The 22,802-nt window shown below is 42.9% G+C and overlaps 1 protein-coding gene across 3 annotated transcripts in view; it reads left to right on the forward strand.

The window, feature by feature from the left end:
• The window catches only part of LOC129819426 (roundabout homolog 3-like), a 306,994-nt gene that overhangs the window by 173,517 nt on the left and 110,675 nt on the right, over positions 1–22,802 (forward strand). For all 3 annotated transcript variants that reach the window (XM_055875763.1, XM_055875764.1, XM_055875768.1), the window contains exon 2: positions 16,459–16,785. In XM_055875763.1, the coding sequence (XP_055731738.1) occupies positions 16,459–16,785 (327 nt within the window). The remainder of the gene's footprint in view (positions 1–16,458; positions 16,786–22,802) is intronic.

The following is a 22,802-nucleotide window of genomic DNA, read 5'->3' on the forward strand; positions in this document are numbered from 1 at the left end:
GTCTAGAGTAAGGATCACTTGAAAGAAATAAGAGTTGCGATGCTAATTGCTTCTGTGATGCACACTCTTTAGATAAAATGTTGTTTGTACATCAGTGTCAAGTAGGCAATACGTTCACCGTGATATTGACATTTCTAACTGAAATGGCAAGACAAATGGAGTATACAGCAGCGGTTTTAGGAATAGGCGACATAATGGTGAATTTGCGCGGTCGGTTTTCTATCGCTCATTTGCATGTCACGTCAATGATATCATGTCACCGTGTGGGACTGTGGGTTATTTAACCTTGTCAGAGTGGGCGCCCTGATTCTAGTTTGTGAGCTTGGCAGGCTACTGCCTGGGAAGGTAACCCACTCAGAAGTACGAGATGGGGAGGGGGGCGGGGGTAGGTTGGGGCAGGGCAATCTATCAAAGAGTACACTTCTAACTTTGTACAGTTCTAATGCAATTAGTAAAATCTGTCACACTATGAAATGCTACCAAATAAACCACAATTCATTCATAATACTGTGAATATATAGTTTCACAGACATATTTTTGCATTTTTTTCTGGTTTGTGTGAAATCTTTAAGGATAATATAAAACCAGTCTGCACACCAGCAAGGTGAATTGGTTTAGTCCTGACTCTTGGTTGACAGTGTTGGGGGATGAGTAATGTACTGATGCTCGAGTGCCAAATCAACACTAATGTGTTTCTATTTGTCTTTGTTACTTCTTTTTGATATTTATCAGTCTTATTTTTGTATGTATTTTTTTATTTATAAAGTTTTAAATGTTATGATTATTTATTTGTGTTTTTCCAAATGTCTGAATAAAAATTATAGTTTGTGCAGAATGGTGCTTTTTTGGGGGGGGGGGGGGGGGTGAAGGGGAGGTTCGGCCCGGCAGCCATTCAAGCTAGATCCGCCACTGGAGGTATACATTATGGGTGAGAAATTTGAAATGTAGAACATTTGAAGGTAAACATTAAAAAATCCATGTATAAAGACTATGTTGACCCCCAGAGCGAGTTCTTTACTTTGAAGTAAATCAAAGTTTAATGGACTTCAAGCCTCTCAACCATGTTGGTGGAGAAACTACACTTTCAGAGTACGAAAATGACCCTAAACTTTCTTTTCCAGTTGGCGGAGGGAAAGCCCCTCTCTCCATGGCAAGGTGTCTCATTTTTCAGCCCAAACATTTAGCCCAGAAAACATGTAAGCTGCTTTAGCCACTGAACCTCCCTCCCCTGGAAGGTGTAACTGTAAGTCAGCACCATCTTTCGGAGTTGACGTGATGTGGAAGCTTTTTCACTTTTCCTAAGCCATCCTTAGTCCCCTCTCAAAGACAGAGAGAGGGAGACACCAGAGCAGTTAACCCGAAAACACCAGAGCAGTTAACCCTGCTCTATTTAGTCCTTTGCATCCAACAGAAGCTCAATTATGAAGGCTATGGCTTTACGGCCCACCGTTTCTATTCTCATGCAAGTGCCTCTTTTTGTTATCCTTAACCTCAAAGAGTAGGTGGTTGGGGAGAAAACACTCACTCCCCGCCCAACTCCCACTCCCAATTTAACTTCAGGAAATGAATACCATTTACAAATCAATTCCCAGTTTTAGACAAAAGAGAAGAGGAGGAGGAGGAGGAGGAGGGAGAGGGGGGGGCTGCTGTAAAACATCAACATTCAGTTTAGAGGGAGAGGAGGGCAGTCTGGTAAAAATAATTGCAGATGAGGAAGAAATAAGAACGTTTTCCCTTTCTCTTTCCCCTCATGCCTCTCCTCTTGTCCTACTTCCTCTGGTCGATAACCTTTTTTAACCCTATATGGATAGGGCTAAATTGAAATGTTTCTTACAGAAGAAATATGAAATGCATATCCATGGTAGCAATTGAAAGGGAACAGCTTGGAGATGATCTGAACATTGTTAGACCAAAGGTAAGTACACAACAGTTCACCTGACACAAGACTGAATCCAAACATTACAATGTTCATTTTATGTGAAATTGACATTTACTGGCCTCTTTGCTGCATTTCTTGATAATGAAATCTGAAAATACTCTGAATACATTCAGTAACACGATAAGGCTATTTCTGGAAAATGCAGGGTAGTTGCAACATAAGACAAAACAAATAAAAGGGTTTGAGTGAGAGGACTAAATGGTGTCTCCAAGAGGCCACGAACCTCTCTAAAGTGTGCACAGTCCCTAAGCAATTTCAATGCACTTGTATGACACAAAGAAGAGTATTCAACTATAAGGTACTTCGTTGAGCTCTCCTAGCTGTGCGGTTGAGGAACTACAGCAAGCACACTTGTGGTTGTTTCGTTTGGAATGCAAACACTGCATCCCTACCATCACATTTACTGGTGTTGTTTACGCAATCCAAAAACAGTCCATTATTAATCACAATCTGGGTCAGGTTGGCATGATTTGAAGGCTTGTTCTATTGCCAACATGACTTGCTTAAGTTATAAAATATTAACTTACAGTGTTAGGCTTTCACATGGGAATTCAGAGAAACAGATTGTAATTTTGGTGTGCATAGAAGGCCCGAGTGCATTCAGATGGGTGTGCCGCGGCAAACTTTCTTCACATTAAACAAACATAGGCTCATTCTGTTCAGAACAACCCATGGTATGATGACATGTCATCTTGAAACTACATCAAACGTAGTGATCATAAACGTTGACACTGTATATGAAATTCGTTTTATGATTTGGAGATATAAACTGCACATTTGGACTCACTGATGTTTGGCTTTCTTGTATGGCATCAAAGCGGTATTTATTATAATTATCAACATCTCATCTTTCAAAATACATCCAGTCATCTTAATTTACAGCATTTCCCTCACTCAGACAACAATTTCCGCGAGGGATGGGGTCAACTTCTTGTCACACACCGTGCTCAAGTTCATAAAGGCTCTCAGTCAAAACCCACAGAGCTCTGTGAAGCGCAGAGCCAGAGCTCTGACGTCATATATAGCATGTTACTGTACAGCCACTATGTTCCAATTTAGGTGCTTATTAGTGCCCAAATCTGCAATTTTAACCCATATACATGTACAAGTATAAAGGGCTACGCTCTCAGAAAGCGCTCACATCTAAAGTAGCTGCTGTACTGGAATTCCTATGTGAAAGACTCCTTCCAGCTGTGGACACTTGAAGTCAGAATTTCTATTCAAGTTGCGTGGAAAGCAGGAGGTTAGCTTAGCCGAGTTTTCAAATGGTAAGCCAATGCATGAATTAATCTTCTCTTTTTAGCCCCACAGGGTGTTAAGGATTTGAGGTGCTGTGTTCCGATAGGTATCCCAAGCCTGATTTATTCTCAAGTTCCTCCGGTGGAATTTTAAGGCATTTTTTCACGGCTGACTCCGACTGAGCTAAGATGTCATCAGTGTTTTGTGCTCAGGTTTGCCTGGCAGGGAGACGAAAACAGAGTCTTCTCACATACTTTACAGTACCTCATGTCATAACTGCCATATGAGATTACTTTGGAGGTGTGAGGGGTGGTTAGCAAACAAACTAGTTGTGTGGGGGAGGGTCAGGAAGTTAGCTGTATCAATTAGTCTTCTGTACGTTGGTGATCGAAGGGTGTTGATCTCAAGGCTTTCACACGTGCTTGAATGAAGAAGGCAATTAATAAATGACCAAACCTGTTGTCATGGAGATTTAAAAAGGAAAAAAGTCAAACCATGATAGAATTTCTTTGCTGCTGAAGTGAATGTGTGGGGAAATAATTGTCTTTAGAAAAGTTATTTGTCAGACGCACATCCTTAAAAGAACGTACAGTAGGTGCTGGGCTAATAAAGGACACATGAAAAAGAATAGAGGCCTGCACACTGTATATGCTCCCAATTGAACACCTTTATAGGACAATGTTTCAATCCAACATGGATCTTCCTCAAGTCAAACGACCTGAGAGTCACATCCCAAAATATATACACAGAATACACCTCACATGACCATTACGCACATGACGCATGGTGGCTGTGGAAACAATTCAAAACCGTGTTATACAAAAGGCAACTTTGCGCACAGTAAATAGTCATAAATCATAGAGGTACATAATGGTTATAAGGATTATATACATACAAATCGGGCTGAGTAAAAACATAGATTACAGTAAGAAATATTTCTTATGGTGTTATAGGCCTATAGTGTTTGGCCATATTTGAATGACATGACTTCTTTGAGTTAACTCCTTAGAACACATCAAGGCAAGGTTGAATATGATCTTTGTGCCATTTGTGGGAAGTTGCGCTAAATTGCTAGCCTCTCTTTTATATCTCGAACAACGTTAGCCCTGTGACCTTACATGCAAATTACTTTTCCCTCTAGGCCCATCTTTCATCAGAATGTCGGTCAAGTGAGTACTTAAGTGATTTGGGGAGTTGGGTGATGTGCAGATTAAGTTTTCTTCCCCAGAGAAGTAGATCAATCTGTTTAGCTGCTAAAAGCCCAATCGGATAGACATGATGAAATACATAGTGGAGGGAGTTGGCAGGGAGATAGAATCCACTCTGGATGCTGGCGCACACTCTCTTGTTTCAGACGACAAGGTCAGACCAACCCACTTGTTAACCTGAAGACGAGGAAAGCGCGACGCCTCAGCAGTTTTTCGTTCTCCATTATAGAATGACATTTGAAATCTGATCAAGACTATGTTCCCTCCCTCTCTCCCACTCTCCCATGCAAGACAACACAGCAGTATTCTCTTAGGCTGAGATCAACTCCCCAGCTAAAAGAGGTCTAAGTCTAAGAGATTTGGGATTAAGTCACGCTGTTTCAGACTCTGCCCAGCAACCCGGAATATTCCCGGAACATTAGCTAAGATTTCCATGAAGTTCTAGTTAGGGTTTTTAATCTAACATTAGGATGATAACATCTCAAAAACATTCAGAGAATATTTTTCTGTTTTTTTTAGATGAAATATCCTGGGAATGTTCTAATATTCACAACAATGTTGTGCACAACATCTGTAACAACCGGCACAGAACATTCCCCCAAAAGTTTGTGTTTTTATATAAAAACGTTTGCCTGACGTTGCAAGACTGTTCCTGTAACACATTTTGGCTGTTCTTTAATGGTTCCAAGAATGTTTCATTAGGTTGTGGGAACAGAGTGGGTACATTACAAGAGCTAGGTTCCCAAAACACGCTCAGTTGTGATGACATTCATACAACGAATGGAGGTGCACAGAACATTTCAAAAACATGTTCTATTTTAGTTTTTCCAAAACATTCTCAGAATGCCAATTAGAATACATTCCCATTATGTTTCTCACCAGATTTAATGGAAAATTGCATTTGAGGACTGTGTTGTAAGGGATATAGAGACACACAGCATATTTTCATTCATATGACATTTTAATCATACAAACACAACCATCTTCTTTTTACACTTCAAAAGTTTGCACATCTGGGGTTTGAACCTGCAATACTTGGTTACCAAGCCAGGTCTTTCATCCTCTGTGCCACCAGGGAAGCTCTCTTTCATTGCCTTTTTTCAGTAGCCATGGCAGTATGACCAATCAAGAATATGTTCTTGAATTTTTCTGAGCACCTCCATTCATTGAATGAATGTCATCGCAACTGAGCATATTTTGTGTTTTGGGAAACTAGCTCTTTTAATGCACCCACACTGTTCCCACAACCTAATTACATGTTCTGTGAACCTTTAACGAACTCGGAAAGGCTGTTCTGGGAATGTTCTTGCAACATCAGGCCAATGTTTTTTTTGCACCTTAAAAGAAACACTGTAGCATCATCCGCACAACTGGACAGTTTTTGTGTTTTGACAACATATCTTTTCAGTTGTCCCCACAATATTCCCACCAGACTGTTCCCACAACCTAATGAAACATTCTGGGAACCTTTAAAGAACAGATGAAATGTGTTCTAGGGACGTTCTTGCAACATCAGGCGAATGTGTTATACAAGCATTCTGTAATCATCACCGCGACTGGACAGTTTTTTGTGTTATGAGCACATTTGCCGCGGCCTAACAAATGTTCTGGGAACCTTTACATAACGGATTTTGGTTTGCTGGGTGTGCATTAGCACACTCTCACTCTAATAACATTGACACAGTCCTGATGTTTCGGGCTCATCCTGATGCTGATCGTGCCCCATCAGGGTCATTTTGCGCTTAGCTTAGCATTTGTCCCTGTCATTTTAAGGCTGACTCGACGAGCATGTAAGACTCAAATTGACTCTCATCCTTTGCTTCTAATCAGTCACTATAGCTTGCTGTGGATTCTTAGTGGGCATGACCATGTTGTATAGCATCTACTCATGAGGCTATTTGTATATATTTTTTGAGTGTTTGCAGCAACCATAGTGTGATATCAGAGCAGACTTTGGAATGATTTGATAAACATCTGTTCCTTTATACACTCAAAGACCACTCCATCACGGTTGACATCTCCACAGTGTCACACTCGCAGAGTGCAAAGAACCTTGGTGTGACCCTGGACAACACCCTGTCCATCACTGCAAACATCAGAGCAGTGACCCACTCCTGCAGGTTCATGCTCTACAACATCCGTAGAGTACGACCCTACTTCACACAGGAAGTGGCGCAGGGTCCTAATCCAGGCACATGTCCTCTCCTATCTGCACTACTGCAACTCGCTGTTGGCTGCGCTCCCCGCTTGTGCCATCAAGCCCATGCAACTTATCCAGAACGCAGCAGCCCGCCTGGTTTTCAACCAAGTTCTCTCATGTCACCCCGCTCCTCAACACACTCCACTGGCTTCCAGTCGAAGCTCGCATCCACTACAAGACCATGGTGCTTACCTACGGAACAGCAAGAGGAACTTCCCCTCCCTACCTTCAGGCTATGCTCAAACCCTACACCCCAACCCGAGCACTCCGTTCTGCCACCTCAGGTCTCTTGGCCCTCCCACTCCTACGGGAGGGCAGATCCCGCTCAGCCCAGTCAAAGCTCTTCTCTGTCCTGGCACCCCAATGGTGGAAACAGCTTCCCCCTCAAGCTAGGACAGCAGTCCCTGACCGTCTTCCAAAAACATCTGAAACCCTACCTCTTCAAACAGTATCTTAAATAATCCTCCTCCTCACCTTTAAAAAAAAATAAACACTTAACCAGCACTTGCACTTTACCATCCCCACCCCACCCCTTCTAGCTCTGACTCTACTGACAGCTAGGTTATTGAGGAAAGATGTTCTTTCTATGCCTGTGATATGTGGTTGTCCCACCTAGCTATCTTAAGATGAATGCACGCTCTGGATAAGAGCGTCTGCTAAATGACTCAAATGTAAATAAAATAATATCCGTTAAAGACAAAACTGCTCATCACTGTCTCACAGTACATTCAATTCCCAAATGCTTCTGCTCAGGTTAATTTAGGATGCCCAGTAACTATAGACATGTCAACACAAAACAACCACACTCTTGTGTCTTGAGTTGCCCCCTATTTACATGTTCAGGTTTGTGGAATTTAGACTAGCATTCACAGCTTTTTTACAGACACTGTCATTCCTATCTATTAAAGGCTGAGAAGCTCAGCTCCATGGTTTCATGAGCTCACATTAAGCTTTGAAGCCGATGCTCTCTTGTCCCTGTAAACCACAGCCAGGTGGTAATAAGTCCATAGAAAGCCTAGGTATGTCAGTTACTCTCTCTCCGGACAGTCAAGTATAGGCCTACTTTCTGATTGTCTACTGTCCTCTCCCAATTTTTCAAGTTAAAATTGGAGAAGTCGTACAATGTTGAGGTCACCTTGCCATTTGAACACCTCTCTTTAATAACATTGAACTTCATCTCTTGGCCTTTAGAAGTTTGCATTTCGAAACATTTGCCTAATATTTTTCCTATTTCTAGTTATGCAAACCCAAGCATGACATTTACCTCAATCTCAGGCAATGGTATCTTCTCTTTTAAAAACCTTTGCATAACATCTACAGTTGAAGTCGGAAGTTTACATACACTTAGGTTGGAGTCATTAAAACTTGTTTTTCAACCACTCCACAAATATATTTTTAAGAAACTAGAGTTTTGGCAAGTCGGTTAGGACATCTACTTTGTGCATGACACAAGTAATTCTTCCAACAATTGTTTACAGACAGATTATTTAACTTATAATTCACTGTATCACAATTCCAGTGGGTCAGAAGTTTACATACACTAAGTTGACTGTGCCTTTAAACAGCTTGGAAAATTCCAGAAAATAATGTCATGACTTTAGAAGCTTCTGATAGGCTAATTGACATAATTTGAGTCAATTGGAGGTGTACCTGTGGATGTATTTCAAGGCATACCTTCAAACTCAGTGTCTCTTTGCTTGACATCATGGGAAAATCAAAAGAAATCAGCCAAGACCTCAGAAAAAAATTATTGACCTCCACAAGTCTGGGTCATCCTTGGGAGCAATTTCCAAACGCATGAAGGTACCACGTTCATCTGTACAAATAATAGTACGGAAGTATAAACACCATGGGACCACGCAGCCGTCATACCGCTCAAGAAGTAGACGAGTTCTGTCTCATAGAGATGAATGTACTTTGGTGCGAGAAGTGCAAATCAATCCCAGAACAACAGCAAAGGACCTTGTGAAGATGCTGGAGGAAACAGGTACAAAATTATCTTCATCCACAGTAAAACGAGTCCTATATCGACATAACCTGAAAGGCCACTCAGCAAGGGAGAAGCTACTGCTCCAAACCCACCATAAAAAAGCCAGACTACAGTTTGCAACTGCACGTGGGGACAAAGATCGTACTTTTTGGAGAAATGTCGTCTGGTCTGATGAAACAAAAATAGAACTGTTTGGCCATAAGGACCATCGTTATGTTTGGAGGAAAAAAGGGGAGGCTTGAAAGCCAAAGAACACCATCCCAACCATGAAGCACGGGGGTGTCAGCATCATGTTGTGGGGGTGCTTTTCTGCAGGAGGGACTGGTGCACTTCACAAAATAGATAGCATCATGAGAATGGAAAATGATGTGGATATATTGAAGCGACATCTCAAGACATCAGTCAGGAAGTTAAAGCTTGGTCTCAAATGGGTCTTCCAAAAGGACAATGACCCCACGCATACTTATTAAGTTGTGGCAAAATGGCTTAAGGACAACAAAGTCAAGGTATTGGAGTGGCCATCACAAAGCCCTGACACAACCCACTAGGACATTTGTGGGCATAACTGAGAAAGCGTGTTTGAGCAAGGAGGCCTACAAACCTGACTCGGTTACACCAGCTCTGTCAGGAGGAATGGGCCAAAATTAACCCAATTTATTGTGGGAAGCTTGTGGAAGGCTACCCGAAAAGTTTGACCCAAGTTAAACAATTTAAATGCAATACTACCAAATACTAATTGAGTGTATGTAAACTTCTGACCCACTGTAAATGTGATGAAAGAAATAAAAAATGAAATAAATAATTCTCTCTACTATTATTCTGACATTTCACATTCTTAAAATAAAGTGGTGATCCTAACTGACCTAAGACAGGGTATTTTTACTCTGATTAAATGTCAGGAATTGAGAAAACTGAGTTTAAATGTATTTGGCTAAGGTGTATGTAAACTTTCGACTTCAACTGCAGCTTCATTTCTATTAAGTCGCTCAGTTGCTTTGAGAACATCCACATAACATTAGGTCAGTCTCATACCGCGGTCCTTTTCCCTGCTCAGACTGGCCCGGCCTGTAATATTTATGTGTCAGCTCCTGAAGCCCCTGTACTGCTGGGTTCCTCCACAACCTCCCACCAACCCCCACCAACGTAGGTCTATTCAGCTCTTCTAGATCCTAAAAGATATTAGCTGAGCGTCAGGTGGTCCTATACTGTTCTTCTGCAGAGCCTGGCTTAAAGGGAAGACAACCACTCCGAAGTGACGACTGTTTTCACTCCGAGAGCAAGGAACATACACAGATGGAGAGTTTTTTTTGTTGCAGCCTATGTCGGATTCTGTGTTATACCTGGTTATAGGCATGAGTAGACCAAGCTCTGTTGGAATGCAGGTTCTCTCTGTCTCTCTGTGGGTCTAACCCCAACTAGTTCTGGAAAACAGTTAAAGACCTGGAGAATAAACCCCCCTCCTTACAGCTGCTCATGTCCCTTAATGTGGATTATGTGGTTGTCACTGACAAGTTTTTTGGAAGGCAGCCACAGTGCATCCTTTATTTAAAGGGAGAGATCAAGGTGATTATAGGCACATTTTTATTTTGCCCTGTTTATCAAAAGTGTTTGAAAAACGTATCAATAATCAACTGACTGGCTTTCTTGATGTCCATAGTATTCTATCTGGTATGGAATCTGGTTTCCGGTCAGGTTATGGATGTGTCACTGCAACCTTAAAGGTCCTCAATGATGTCACCATTGCCCTTGATTCTAAGCAATGTTGTGCTGCTATTTTTATTGACTTGGCCAAAGCTTTTGATACGGTAGACCATTCCATTCTTGTGGGAGTATTGCTGTCTCTGAGAGGTCTTTGGCCTGGTTTGCTAACTCCCTCCCTCAAAGAGTGCAGTGTATAAAGTCAGAACATCTGCTGTCTCAGCCTCATTGCATGTCACCATGGGAGTACCCAAAGGCTCGATCCTAGGCTCCACGCTCTTCTCAATTTACATCAACAACATAGCTTATGCAGTAGGAAGCTCTCTCATCCATTTATATGCAGATGATACAGTCTTATACTCAGCTGGCCCCTTCCCAGATTTTGTGTTAAACGCTCTACAACACAGCATTCTTAGTGTCCAACAAGCTTTCTCTGCCCTTAACCTAGTTCTGAACACCTCCAAAACAAAGGTAATGTGGTTTGGTAAGAAGAATGTCCCTCTACCCACAGGTGTGATTACTACCTTTTGAGGGTTTAGAGCTTGAGGTAGTTACCTCATGCAAGTACTTGTGAGTATGGCTAGACAGTACACTGTCCTTCTCTCAGCACATATCAAAGTTGCAGGCTAAGGTTAAATCTAGACTAGGTTTCCTCTATTGTAATCACTCCTCTTTCACCCCAGCTGCCAAACTAATCCTGATTTAGATGACAATCATACCCATCCTAGATTAAGGAAACATCATTTATAGATCTGCAGGTAAGGGTGCTCTCGAGCGGCTAGATGTTCTTTACCATTCAGCCATCCGATTTGCCACCAATGCTCCTTATAGGACACATCACTGCACTCTGTACTCCTCTTTAAACTGGTCATCTCTGTATACCCGTCACAATGACAGATTACTGCACCTGTACATAGCCCATCTATAATTTAGCCCAAACAACTACCTCTTCCCCTACTGTATTTATTTATTTTGCTCCTTTGCACCCCATTATTTCTATTTCTACTTTGCACATTCTTCCACTGCAAATCTACCATTCCAGTGTTTTACTTGCTATATTGTATTTACCTCGCCACCATGGCCTTTTTTTTGCCTTTACCTCCCTTACCTCACCTCATTTGCTCACATTGTATATAGACTTATTTTTCTACTGTATTATTGACTGTATCTTTTGTTTATTCCATGTGTAACTCTTTGTTGTTGTATGTGTCGAATTGCTATGCTTTATCTTGGCCAGGTCGCAGTTGCAAATTAGAACTTGTTCTCAACTAGCCTACCCGGTTAAATAAAGGTGAAATAAAATAAATAAATAAAACAAGACCCATTGGATGAAGCTTATTTTTAAAAGCCTCTTAGGCCTCACTCCCCCCTATCTGTGATACCTACTGCAGCCCTCATCCTCCACATACAACACCCGTTCTGCCAGTCACATTCTGTTAAAGGTCCTCATAGCGCACACATCCCTGTGTCGCTCGTCTTTTCAGATCACTGCAGCTGGCGACTGGAACAAGCTGCAACAAACACTCAAACTGGACAGTTTTATCTCCGTCTCTTCATTCAAAGAGTCAATCATGGACACTCTTACTGACAGTTGTGGCTGCTTTGCGTGATGTATTGTCATCTCTAACATCTTGCCCTTTGTGCTGTTGTCTGTGCCCTATAATGATTGTATCATGTTTTGCGCTGCTACCATGTTGTGCTGTGTTGTCATGTGTTGCTGCCATGCTATTTTGTCATCTTAGGTCTCTCTTTATGTAGTGTTGTGGTGTCTCTCTTGTTCTCTTGCGTGTTTTGTCATATTTTTTATTTTTAATGCCAGGCCCCCATCCTCGCAGGAGGCCTTTTGCCTTCTGGTAGGCCGTCATTGTAAATAAGAATTTGTTCTTAACTGACTTGCCTAGTTTAATAAAGGTTCAATACAAAATAAATGACGGAGGCAGTATGCAAGTTAAGATTTAGCAGCCAGTTCGAGAGTTTGCTTTGAAAGGCCTATCATTCTGTATAGTAAAGGCCCATAATCCCCTGAGATGTTAGTCACACACTGCAGGTCAAGCTATCGCATGAAAATGGATGTTTTACATCTGACTCGAAATTCCTTCAGAAGTCCATCTACCACCATTACCTTTACATCAAGAGTCCACACGTTCCTTCTATAACAAGATAATTGGTTTGAGTGAGGGTCCATCACTCAATACAATAGTCTGTATCTCCTCCATCAACTAAAAGCCTTCTACCTTTGACTTGTTAATCCTATAACCCTGGAGTATTCGACCGTGGAGGGAAAGGCATTTGCCCAGTGGATATTAAGCCGCCCTCTTATCAGTTGTTATCAGACACAGTTGGAACCCACATTTTCACACCTGGCCCTGTGGAGATCTCTTGAGAGCCTCATCCTCCATCTTGGATTGCCGACAAGAAAACTCAGCTCAACGACTCAAAAAACCTTTGGCGTCCTTAACTGTGGTGGAATAAAAAACAACAACAAAGTCATCAAAACCGTAATAATTGGCATCGCTGCATCTCAGTAATTATTCAGACAAATATAGGGAGAGATAGTCACCTCTCTGTGTCATCCCTAAAAGGACTCTCTGTGGAAAATTCCTTCTCGCCCCACAGTGTTAGTCTTTGCGCCGCTGTTGTTATTCATCCATAATTGTCTCGCCAACACACTGTCAATCAAATTGGGGGAAAGAGAGGGAAGCAATTGCAAAGCACTCCAGCAACAAAACCTGCTGCATGGAATTACCTTTTCTCTGTCTGTCTGTCTGTCTGTCTGTCTGTCTGTCTGTCTCTTTCTCTCTCTCTCTCTCGCTCTCTCTCTGCCTCTCTGTCTCTCGCTCTCCTCTCTCTCTCTCTCTTATGCAAAACAAAACCATTGGCAGTCCCTCCTCATTCCTTTCTGTGAATTTCTAAAAACCCAGGACAATTTAATTTATTGATACGTTTCGTGCGTCTCCCCTCTGAGCCGGAGATGCATTTTGTTTGATAGTTGAATTTAGAGCATGTAATTTCTCAGCCATCAAGTTGATATGAATGCAGAATAGTGACACATGTGGAGAATATTACTCAACTTGTCTTCGTTTTCTCAGAACTGACAGTTTGAATGATGAAAATGTGTTTTTCACATGTTGTTGACGTGGTTGAGTGTCGACTGTTAGGGGAGCAAAAATTGAATGTGTGTGTTGTTGACTTGTTTATTCTGTTGTGTGCCGCCCACCCAGCCCTTGTGCGGAGTGTCTCTACTGTAAAAAGAGGCTATGTTCGAGGGCTCGGTGGAGCTCACAGGGAAATCAACCCTCTCCTTTTACCACATAGTGATTTGCACCAACCCTCTCCCAACCTCCCCTGTAGGCGAGTGCACGCTCAAGAAGCCGTTTCCCCTCTCCTGCTTTCGCCTAGTTACTGACAACATTCTCTATTACAGTAATACTTAACCCCCTATCCCTCCCCTAGGGGCTAAAATGAATCAAGTCAAGTCATACAACAGATTAGGTCAGATGAGGTCTTTACTGGTCCAAAAAGTTGGATCCGTTCCGAAATGGATCCGTGGCTTTCCTACCTGCATAAATATGTATATTTTTTTAAACGAGACCCATTCCAAATGGATCCGAGGACAGTGAGACCCGTTTCGAAAAGTCCAGTGGAAAACAGACCCAAATCCGAGAGTAGAAATAGAGAGAGAAAGAAACCTCCATCTGGGCTTTGCCAGCGCCACCAATAAACAGGCAACAGGATTGTGTGGAAGCACAGATCTGAGGAAGGGTACCAAAACATTTCGGCAGCATTGAAGGTCCCCAAGAACACAGTGGCCTCCATCTTTCTTAAATGGAAGAGGTTTGGAACCACCAATACTCTTCCTAGAGCTGGCCGCACAGCCAACTGAGCAATTGGGGGGGAAGGGCCATGGTCAGGGAGGTGACCAAGAACCAGATGGTCACTCTGACAGAGCTCCAGTATTCCTCTGTGGAGATGGGAGAACCTTCCAGAAGGACAACCATCTCTGTAACACTCCACCAATCAGGCCTTTACGGTAGAGTGGCCAGATGTAAGCCACTCCACAGTAAAAGGCACATGACAGCCCGCTTGGAGTTTGCCAAAAGGCACCTAAAGGACTCTCAGACAATGAGAACCAAGATTCTCTGGTCTGATGAAACCAAGATTGAACTCTTTGGCCTGAATGCCAAGCGTCACGTCTGGAGGAAACCTGGCACCATCTCTACGGTGAAGCATGGTGGAGGCACCATCATGCTGTGGGGATGATTTTCAGTGGCAGGGACTGGGAGACTAGTTAGGAATGAGGGAAAGATGAACAAAGCAAAGTACAGAGAGATCTTTCTTGAAAACCTGCACCAGAGCGCTCAGGACCTCAGACTGGGGCAAAGGTTCACCTTCCAACAGGACAACTACACTAAGCACACAGTCAAGACAATGCAGGAGTGGCATCGGGACAAGTCTCTGAATGTCCTTGAGTGGCGCAGCCAGAGCTGAACTTGAACCTGATCGAAATACAACTCCCCAAATACAGGTGGGCCAAGCTTGTAGCATCATACCCAAGAAGACTTGAGGCTATAATCGCTGCTGAAGGTGCTTCAACAAAGTACTGAGTACAGGGTCTGAATACTTATGTAAATGTAATATTTCAGTTTTTTTCCTAATAAATCTACAAAAATGTCTAAAAACCAGTTTTTGCTTTGTCATTATGGGGCATTGTGTGTAGATTGATGAGGGGAAAAAATATTTAATAAAATTGTAAAATAAGGCTGTAACGTAACAAGATGTGGAAAAAGTCAAGGGGTCTGAATTCTCAGGGGAGCTTAGGGTGCACCCCCTGATAAATCCCCCAAATATATGTACATTTCACTAGACCTTTATTACTCCACTATGAGTGCAGAAAAATACCCTTCAGCAGAGCAGAGGAAAATACTCCTCAGCCAGTTTGCATTGCCTTCATAGTCCTGCAGTAGCTAAGCCTAATAATAGCCATACCACACCAAACCTTCATTAAAGTTGCTTAACTTTTAGGGAAATATCAAAATCAAGTCAAGTCATTGTTATAGGGAAAATAACAACAGGTTATATTGCAGCATTAAATTAAGTTTTGCATCTTGCCCTCTTTGGTTTTTCCTTTTCATGGTTTGAGTGCGAGTAGCATAGTAGGCCTTCGGGTAACTGCATTATATTGCGGCAACACAACATTCCAGCTGGAACTTCATTTGGCCAATAAAAATGGCTCAATGAAACCTAAAAAAAGTTTTGAATAGGCTATGCCTATATTGCAGCTATTACCAACAAAGGTGATTGTCTACTGTAGGCCTACCCAACCAATGACAGCAATAGGCTAATGCTATTTATATTACATCAGGCCTACTTTTAACCTTAAACTAAATGGAGCACAAAATGCAAAAGACTAAACTTAATTTAGTCAATGAAATGTCTCAACAAAATGAAACAAAACACTTTTTGCATAGGATATTTAAATAACTGGTTTATATTATTACATAGGCCTACAATAATAATAATTATAATAATAATTTACAATAATAATAGTAATTACTAAACAATTGATAATGAATACGAAAATAAATAAATTAAAGGTAGAAAATTGCATCAAACCTGAATAGCGAGTTGCACATAGTCCATTTGGCCGCGGCAATGTTTTTCTCCTCTTTGTTCACTACAATATAAACATTTGTCCCCAAAGGCATTACCCTTGTCAGCTACTTTTCACTGTACTCTTTCTCCTCTAACTTTTGTTTTACTTCAATGAAAAACTACTCAATGATCGCAATCAACAGTAGCCTAGGCCAGGGCTCCTTTTACTCTCTCTCTTCTCTCTCTCCTCAGCAGCAGGTGCATGTGAGGTGAGCAGCCAGAACCAGTTTCAGCTGGACATAAGCTATACGTTTTATTGAATTGTAATTGGTTGACAGATAACAAACTTGCGCAGTTCTCATTACACAAAGACTAAATTAACAGAGGACAGGTTCAATTGGGTTCAGTCGGTGAATACATTTTAATTGCACATATCCGAGACCCGTGGCAATTATATCAGACCCGACACAGATCCTTGACAAAAGTCTGAATTTAGGACCCGGGTCAGATCTCGGAATTTTGGGTCTGTTGAAACTGTCAAGACCTCTACAACAGAGTACACTTAATTATTTACCCCCTCTCTCTATTCCAGGATCCCGACCCAGGTTGGAGGATGCCCCCCCGCGAATCGTGGAGCACCCCTCTGACCTGATCGTGTCCAAGGGCGAGCCGGCCACCCTCAACTGCAAGGCAGAGGGGCGTCCCAGCCCCATGGTGGAGTGGTACAAAGATGGCGAACGAGTGGAGACGGACAGGGAAGATCCACGCTCCCACCGTATGCTGCTGCCCAGCGGCTCCCTGTTCTTCCTGCGTATCGTCCACGGTCGACGGAGCAAACCCGACGAGGGGGTCTATGTGTGCGTGGCACGCAACTATCTAGGCGAGGCCGTCAGTCGCAACGCATCACTGGAAGTGGCAAGTAAGTGCCTTGGCCATTTTGGCTCTTGGGGATAGAGAGGTGTGTTTGAGCCAAGTTGTCAGAAACTGATCAAGTATAGCACTGCATAGCATTGGCAGAGAGGAGAGGCAATCCTTAGCTCAAGCAAAATGTAACAACTGTCACTGGAAAGGGAAAGTGAAGATAGAACAGCCAACTGTGGCTGTTTCCAGGTAGCAGATGTTAGCCCCTGAAATCATCACACACACACACATTCACGCCACCCAGACACAAGCATGCATGCATGCACGCGCACACACACACACACACACACACACACACACACACACACACACACACACACACACACACACACACACACACACACACACACACACACACACACACACACACACACACTATAGAAAACCCTGTGAGAATGGCAGCTTTTCACAACAGGACACTGCTGCAATCTGCTCTGCTCAAATAAAACGTGGACGGCCAATTTGATTTCACTATTAGATTAGCCGATGTGCTATTGCATTAGGATTTCATTATGTAATTCCTTTTGATAACACAACGGGTAATTTGCATATTTCAGTATGTTTTTTGCTGTTTTATGAATAGTTCTCCCTGATATGAGTTGAGGATAGTTTCTTGGTTTGTATTGGTTGCCGGGTTTTCAGTGCTTTAGAACGAAGCCTGGTGGCTACAGTTACCCCATTCCTTTTTCAAGAGCTGCCATTTGCTCCTCTTTCTTTCTGTTATAGGATGATGCAAGTAGCATATCCAACAAACTGTTTGTATACAGCAGGGCTCTTCAACCTTGTTCTGGAGAGCTACTGACCAGGATTTTTTTCACTCCAACCCTAATCTAGCAATCTGATTCTAATAATTAGCTGGTTAATAAACTGAATCAGGTTAGTTACAACTGGGGTTGGAGCGAAAACTTACAGAAGGCTAGCTCTCCAGGAACAGGGTTGGAGAGCCCCAGTAAACAGTATTGACAGCAATATACACATATTTGTTAGAGTTCAATTATTATGAAGGCTGTCTTTGCCCCATGACAGACTGCGTTTTTACTGAGGGAGCAGTGAAAGTCAAATGCTTTCAACCCTCCTTTTATGGAGCTTAGCCCTGGCCAATATCGCTCACCCTAAAACCAACCATCTCAGAGGACCCCAACCACGAGACAGCCCTGGCCAATATCGCTCACCCTTAAACTCCCAACCATCTCAGAGGACCCCAACCACGAGACAGCCCTGGGGCCAATGCTCCGGAAGTAAGATGTGCGCACACACACACACACACACACACACACACACACACACACACACACACACACACACACACACACACACACACACACACACACACACACACACACACACACACACACACACACACACACACACACACACACACACACACACACACACCACTCCTCCAGAAAATGTATTTTGAGGTTTTAAGGGATTAGGAATGGGGAGGAAGGGGGTTACTTGGCAGATAAGGGTGTCTGAGTTGCCCTCCTCCCCTCTTCAAATGGCCAAGCTGCTACAGGGCACGCTCTCCTCAGGCAGCTCCAGGCTGGCTGCCCTCTGTTATTAATCCGATGGGTTAGGGCCAATATGGGCCATGGTGCTCCATAACTGCTTCACGCTCCACACTGAGCAATTTCCAACCCCACGTCCAAGAACAGAAATACAGGCCCGGGCCTGTAGAGTTCAGCAGAGATTAGGACATATTTTCTTGCCAGTTGTACCAGTCAGTGGTTCCAAAGCAATTTGTCACCATTGATGCATTTTCTCTGTTGTCTGAACTCCTCTTCAAGAGATCGTTGAGAAATCTCTTTTCTTTTTTTTTTTACTCGTAATTGGACGAGTGGCAATAGCCTGTTTTCTTTCACTTTGATCGTGAAAGCATCCGTTTCGATAAAGCTTTTCGGTTACAACTGGCTTTGCCAGTCTGAAAGTCAACTACCTGAGGAAGTTCTCCAAGTATCTGGTCTCCAGTGATCAGCTATGTCAAATGCCTTTGTGTGCCAATGTGTTTCCACTTAAAGTGCCCACTGGTACTGTGCTAGAAGATATGGTCTTCTCTCTCTTTGAAGCCCTTCAGGAATAGATCTCTCTGAGCTAGTCTGTTTCTGAGTTGCTATGTCTCTTAATTAGTCTCTGAGATGGATAGTCTAGGAGTTGATCTCTCTGAATTGGTCTGTTTTTGAGTTTAGACTGTTTGAGCCCTCCTGTGTGTCCAGGCTTAACTAATGGAATCAATGTGCCTGCTGCCAGGCTCGTGGGGGCTGAGGAAAGGGCAGAGGACAGGACTATGACCAGGGGGGCTAAACACAAAGGGAGGGGTCAGATGGCCAAGGTGAGGCCAGGACCCTCTGGCTGGTCCCTCTGGTCCCCCTTCCGTCTGGTGGTCATTGAGCTGGGCCCACCGGCCAAACCTGTCCTCCTCAGAGGATCATGAATTAATAAGACCAGACTGGGGCTAATGAGACTGAGGTCGTGCTGGTGGCCTGTGGCCAGTGGTGTGTGTGTGTGTGTGTGTCTGGAGAGGATGGGGGTCAAGAGGACATGACAACAGGTGGTGTGAGGAACAGTCCCCCCACCCCACACACACACTACCCCTGCCCCCATGCTAATGAATGCTGGGGCATCTGCAGGGCCATTGTGTGTCCTGGGTTACAGCAGAAGCATCCAGGTTTACAATAAAACAATAAAATCCCACTCCGACCGTTGTGACTAATCAAGCTCCATTATCTCTCATTGATACAGATCACTATCTACGCGGGCTATTCCACCACACTGTTAAATACACCAGACCCTCCTACTGACCTCAACCGTCTGTCAGATTATGTTAGTTCCCAAACTGTTATGCAAGTGTAGGATTATTAGGCAAGATATATTTCCTAGATGTGCGAGGTCGATTTTTACGTGTTGAATCAGAGTCCTGTAACCGGGTTATACTGTGATTACAGAATTCCTTCGATTTGTTCGGTTATCTCAGAAGCATGTTGTTTGGAAATGAGTTGCAGTTTCGAAAATAGATCAACTCCCATTCTTGTCCCCAAGGCAACTCCTGTGGGTTCAGGCTCGGTGAATATGGTGCTGTTTATAGTTCTACTTACGGCTGCTTTATTATTCCATTTATTTTGTTGTGTTGTCCTCTTCCCCAGGAGCCTGCTGCCTGCCAGCCGAGAGGCCGTTTCAAAGTCAAGTTTCCGCTTAATTGACTCTGGGAACTTTTTATTGACAGACGCATTACACTTTGGGCGTTCAATGTGGCCTTTGCCTAATGATAGGACAATACCGTATGCTGTTGTGTTAAAAGCACATTTCAAGGGGATTTAGCTGCGTTTGACCCTCCGCAAATAACCGAGCCAACAGACGTTTAAACTCTCTATTGATTTCTACAATATGTTTTTTTAATGAATTCTCTGAGCTGAAATTCACCTTAAGATGACCACCGCTCCAGAGTTGGAAAGGTCAGAGAAGAGCTTAAGTCATTCGACTGGATCTAAATGGATTTGTCACAGATCCATCTGGTTTGGAGTTTGTTGACGTGGGGGAAATGGGTGTAGTTGAACTCCCCACCCCCCCTTCTGTGCCATGCTAGAGGGAGTTGTTTGGGAGTCTTCATGTGCAAGGCACATTAATGGGCACAGGGTAAACACCGCTCAGCACATTTGATGAGAACTGGGCACTGCGGTGGGCAGAGGGTCAGTAGAAAGTACACCTTTGCCATCTGTTCCTGGGCCAAGTGTTCATTGGAAGCCATCACGCTGCCCAGAAGGTGCCCATACGTCATGACTGGACTGAGACAGCAGGATGCTCATCCACTGACGCAGTGGTCTTGACCGTCTCCGAGATGAGACTGAAGTGTCAGAGATGACTAGCCTGCCCATCTGTCTCAGCTGCAACCAACAACAACTAGATGATGCACAAAGTCAGGAGAGCTTGCTGACACCTAGCATAACTTATACAGCGAACTAAGAAAGTTGGCATCACCCAGGGGAATTGAATAGCATACAGATGTAGAATCTTAATTTGATCCAGTTTGCTAAAGCAGGAAAATAATCCTGTAGTGGTTGATCCAATTTTTCAAAAGGAAATATCAAGTCTGAAATTTCAAAGTGGAAATTACAAACTTCAGAAGCTTTTTTAAATACACTACTAGTTTTTAATTTCCTGCATTACAGGAACGTTCTCCTGCAGAGAGTGATCAAATGAAGATCCCACATCTGTAGGAACACACACAAACAGCCTCCTATTTAATCTGCCTCCTATCCTATCTCTATCCAATACACAAATGTGATGACATGTACCTCAAATTAGGGCTCGCGAGTGGCGCAGTGGTCTAAGGCACTGCATCTTAGTGCAAGAGGCATCATTACAGTCTCTGGTTTGAATCCAGGCTGTATCACATCCGGCTGTGATTGGGAGTCCCATAGGGCGGGCGCACAATTGGCCCAGCATCGTCCGGGTTTTTGCCGGGGTAGGCCACCATTGTAAATAATAAAACATTTCAGTAGTGTACAAAGGTCTCAATGACCCAACAGTGTAATTGGTTGGCATATTCTTCTCGATGCTAGAACAGTGCGGTGTCTGGCATTGTCACTGGCCTGGCTGTGTTTGCGTAAGAGTCTATTCCAAATCCCCCGATGTGGCGGTTGGTCTGTCTGGGAGAAATAAACTGCTATTAACAACAATGGAGCGAATAAGCACACATACAATTATGGAAAACCGACCTGTTTCTTACCACCAACGTGGGCACCCAATATACAGATGTCGTATCTTAATTTCATCATCCTGTTGTTGCAGGAATCTTCCCTAGTGTAGTCGAGGTTTAAAAAGGCTTCTAAAGTTTATAATTTACACTTTAAAATACTTTATTTGCTCCAATGAAAATGGATCAATCCCTACAAAAACATTATATTAATTATAATCCACATAATAATTCACATTTCCTGTGCTCCAGGATTATTTTTCTGCTATAGCAAACTGGCTCGAATTAAGATCCTACATCTGTAGCTTGCATTCTTTCTCACTGCCCAGTCCCAGTCCAGATTCTGCATTTCTGTCATGTTTCTCTGCTGTTGTGTGTGCGTGAGTCAGTCTACAGACTATGTTCAGTACTCGTTTTCTTAACCCTGCGTTGGCTACTGAGGGAAGGCGGATATGGAGGTATTTGGTATTTGGCAAGCTGTCCCTCATTGAATGGTGGGCACCAAGAAAGCTTCCGAGCCCACACACATTCTTTGAGTAAATCTGCATGACACAGTTGATCTTTTTGCACGCTTTCCAACTTGAGATAACCAATTTAATTGAATAGATTTTACAGTAAAGGCACAACAATATCAAGTTTCTCTTCTGGATACGGTACTACAAAAATACTAGATCAACCATTTTGGCTTTGGGAAACATGGTGGGATGTCACATTTTCTGAAAAGATTTAAGAGTGACTTAATAAATAAATTAAATAATTTAGTTCAATGAAGCTTTTTATGATTTGTTTATGTGCATTTTATGGCAATGTTATTGTCATACAGCTTTTAGCAAATGGCTGAGACCTTTATATGTTTGGCATCTCATCAACTCCTTGTTCAACGACAGTGCCTCCGGGCTGCATTCTCACACTAAACATCACACCGACTAAACCATTGTGCCCCTACACTTATTTTACGCCATTTCCCCGGGCGGTGATGTATTTTTGTCGTTGTTTTATTTTTTTAAGCCATGAAACACTCTTAAATATATTACTTGGGATTCCTCCTCTCTTAAGCACCTTTTGAATCGTCATTTTAAATGACTTATCAGACTTTGATTAGTATTCAGAGATCTTCATTATCGGACTGAACTACAGTGGAGGGGGTGGGGGAGATTCTCATCTTCAATTCTCATATCCTTGATGATTGTGAGAAGACTACTGTTGTGGTGGAGCAACTTTTTTTGTTTTCAGTTTTCTCCAGATGGCTTGAGTACAGTAGACAAAGCAGAGAGGGCAGTGGGGGGAATTAGGGAGAATGGGGGCAACTGCCCCACTGGACA

This window comes from Salvelinus fontinalis, chromosome 2 (assembly GCF_029448725.1).
Source record: "Salvelinus fontinalis isolate EN_2023a chromosome 2, ASM2944872v1, whole genome shotgun sequence".
Taxonomy (NCBI): domain Eukaryota; kingdom Metazoa; phylum Chordata; class Actinopteri; order Salmoniformes; family Salmonidae; genus Salvelinus; species Salvelinus fontinalis.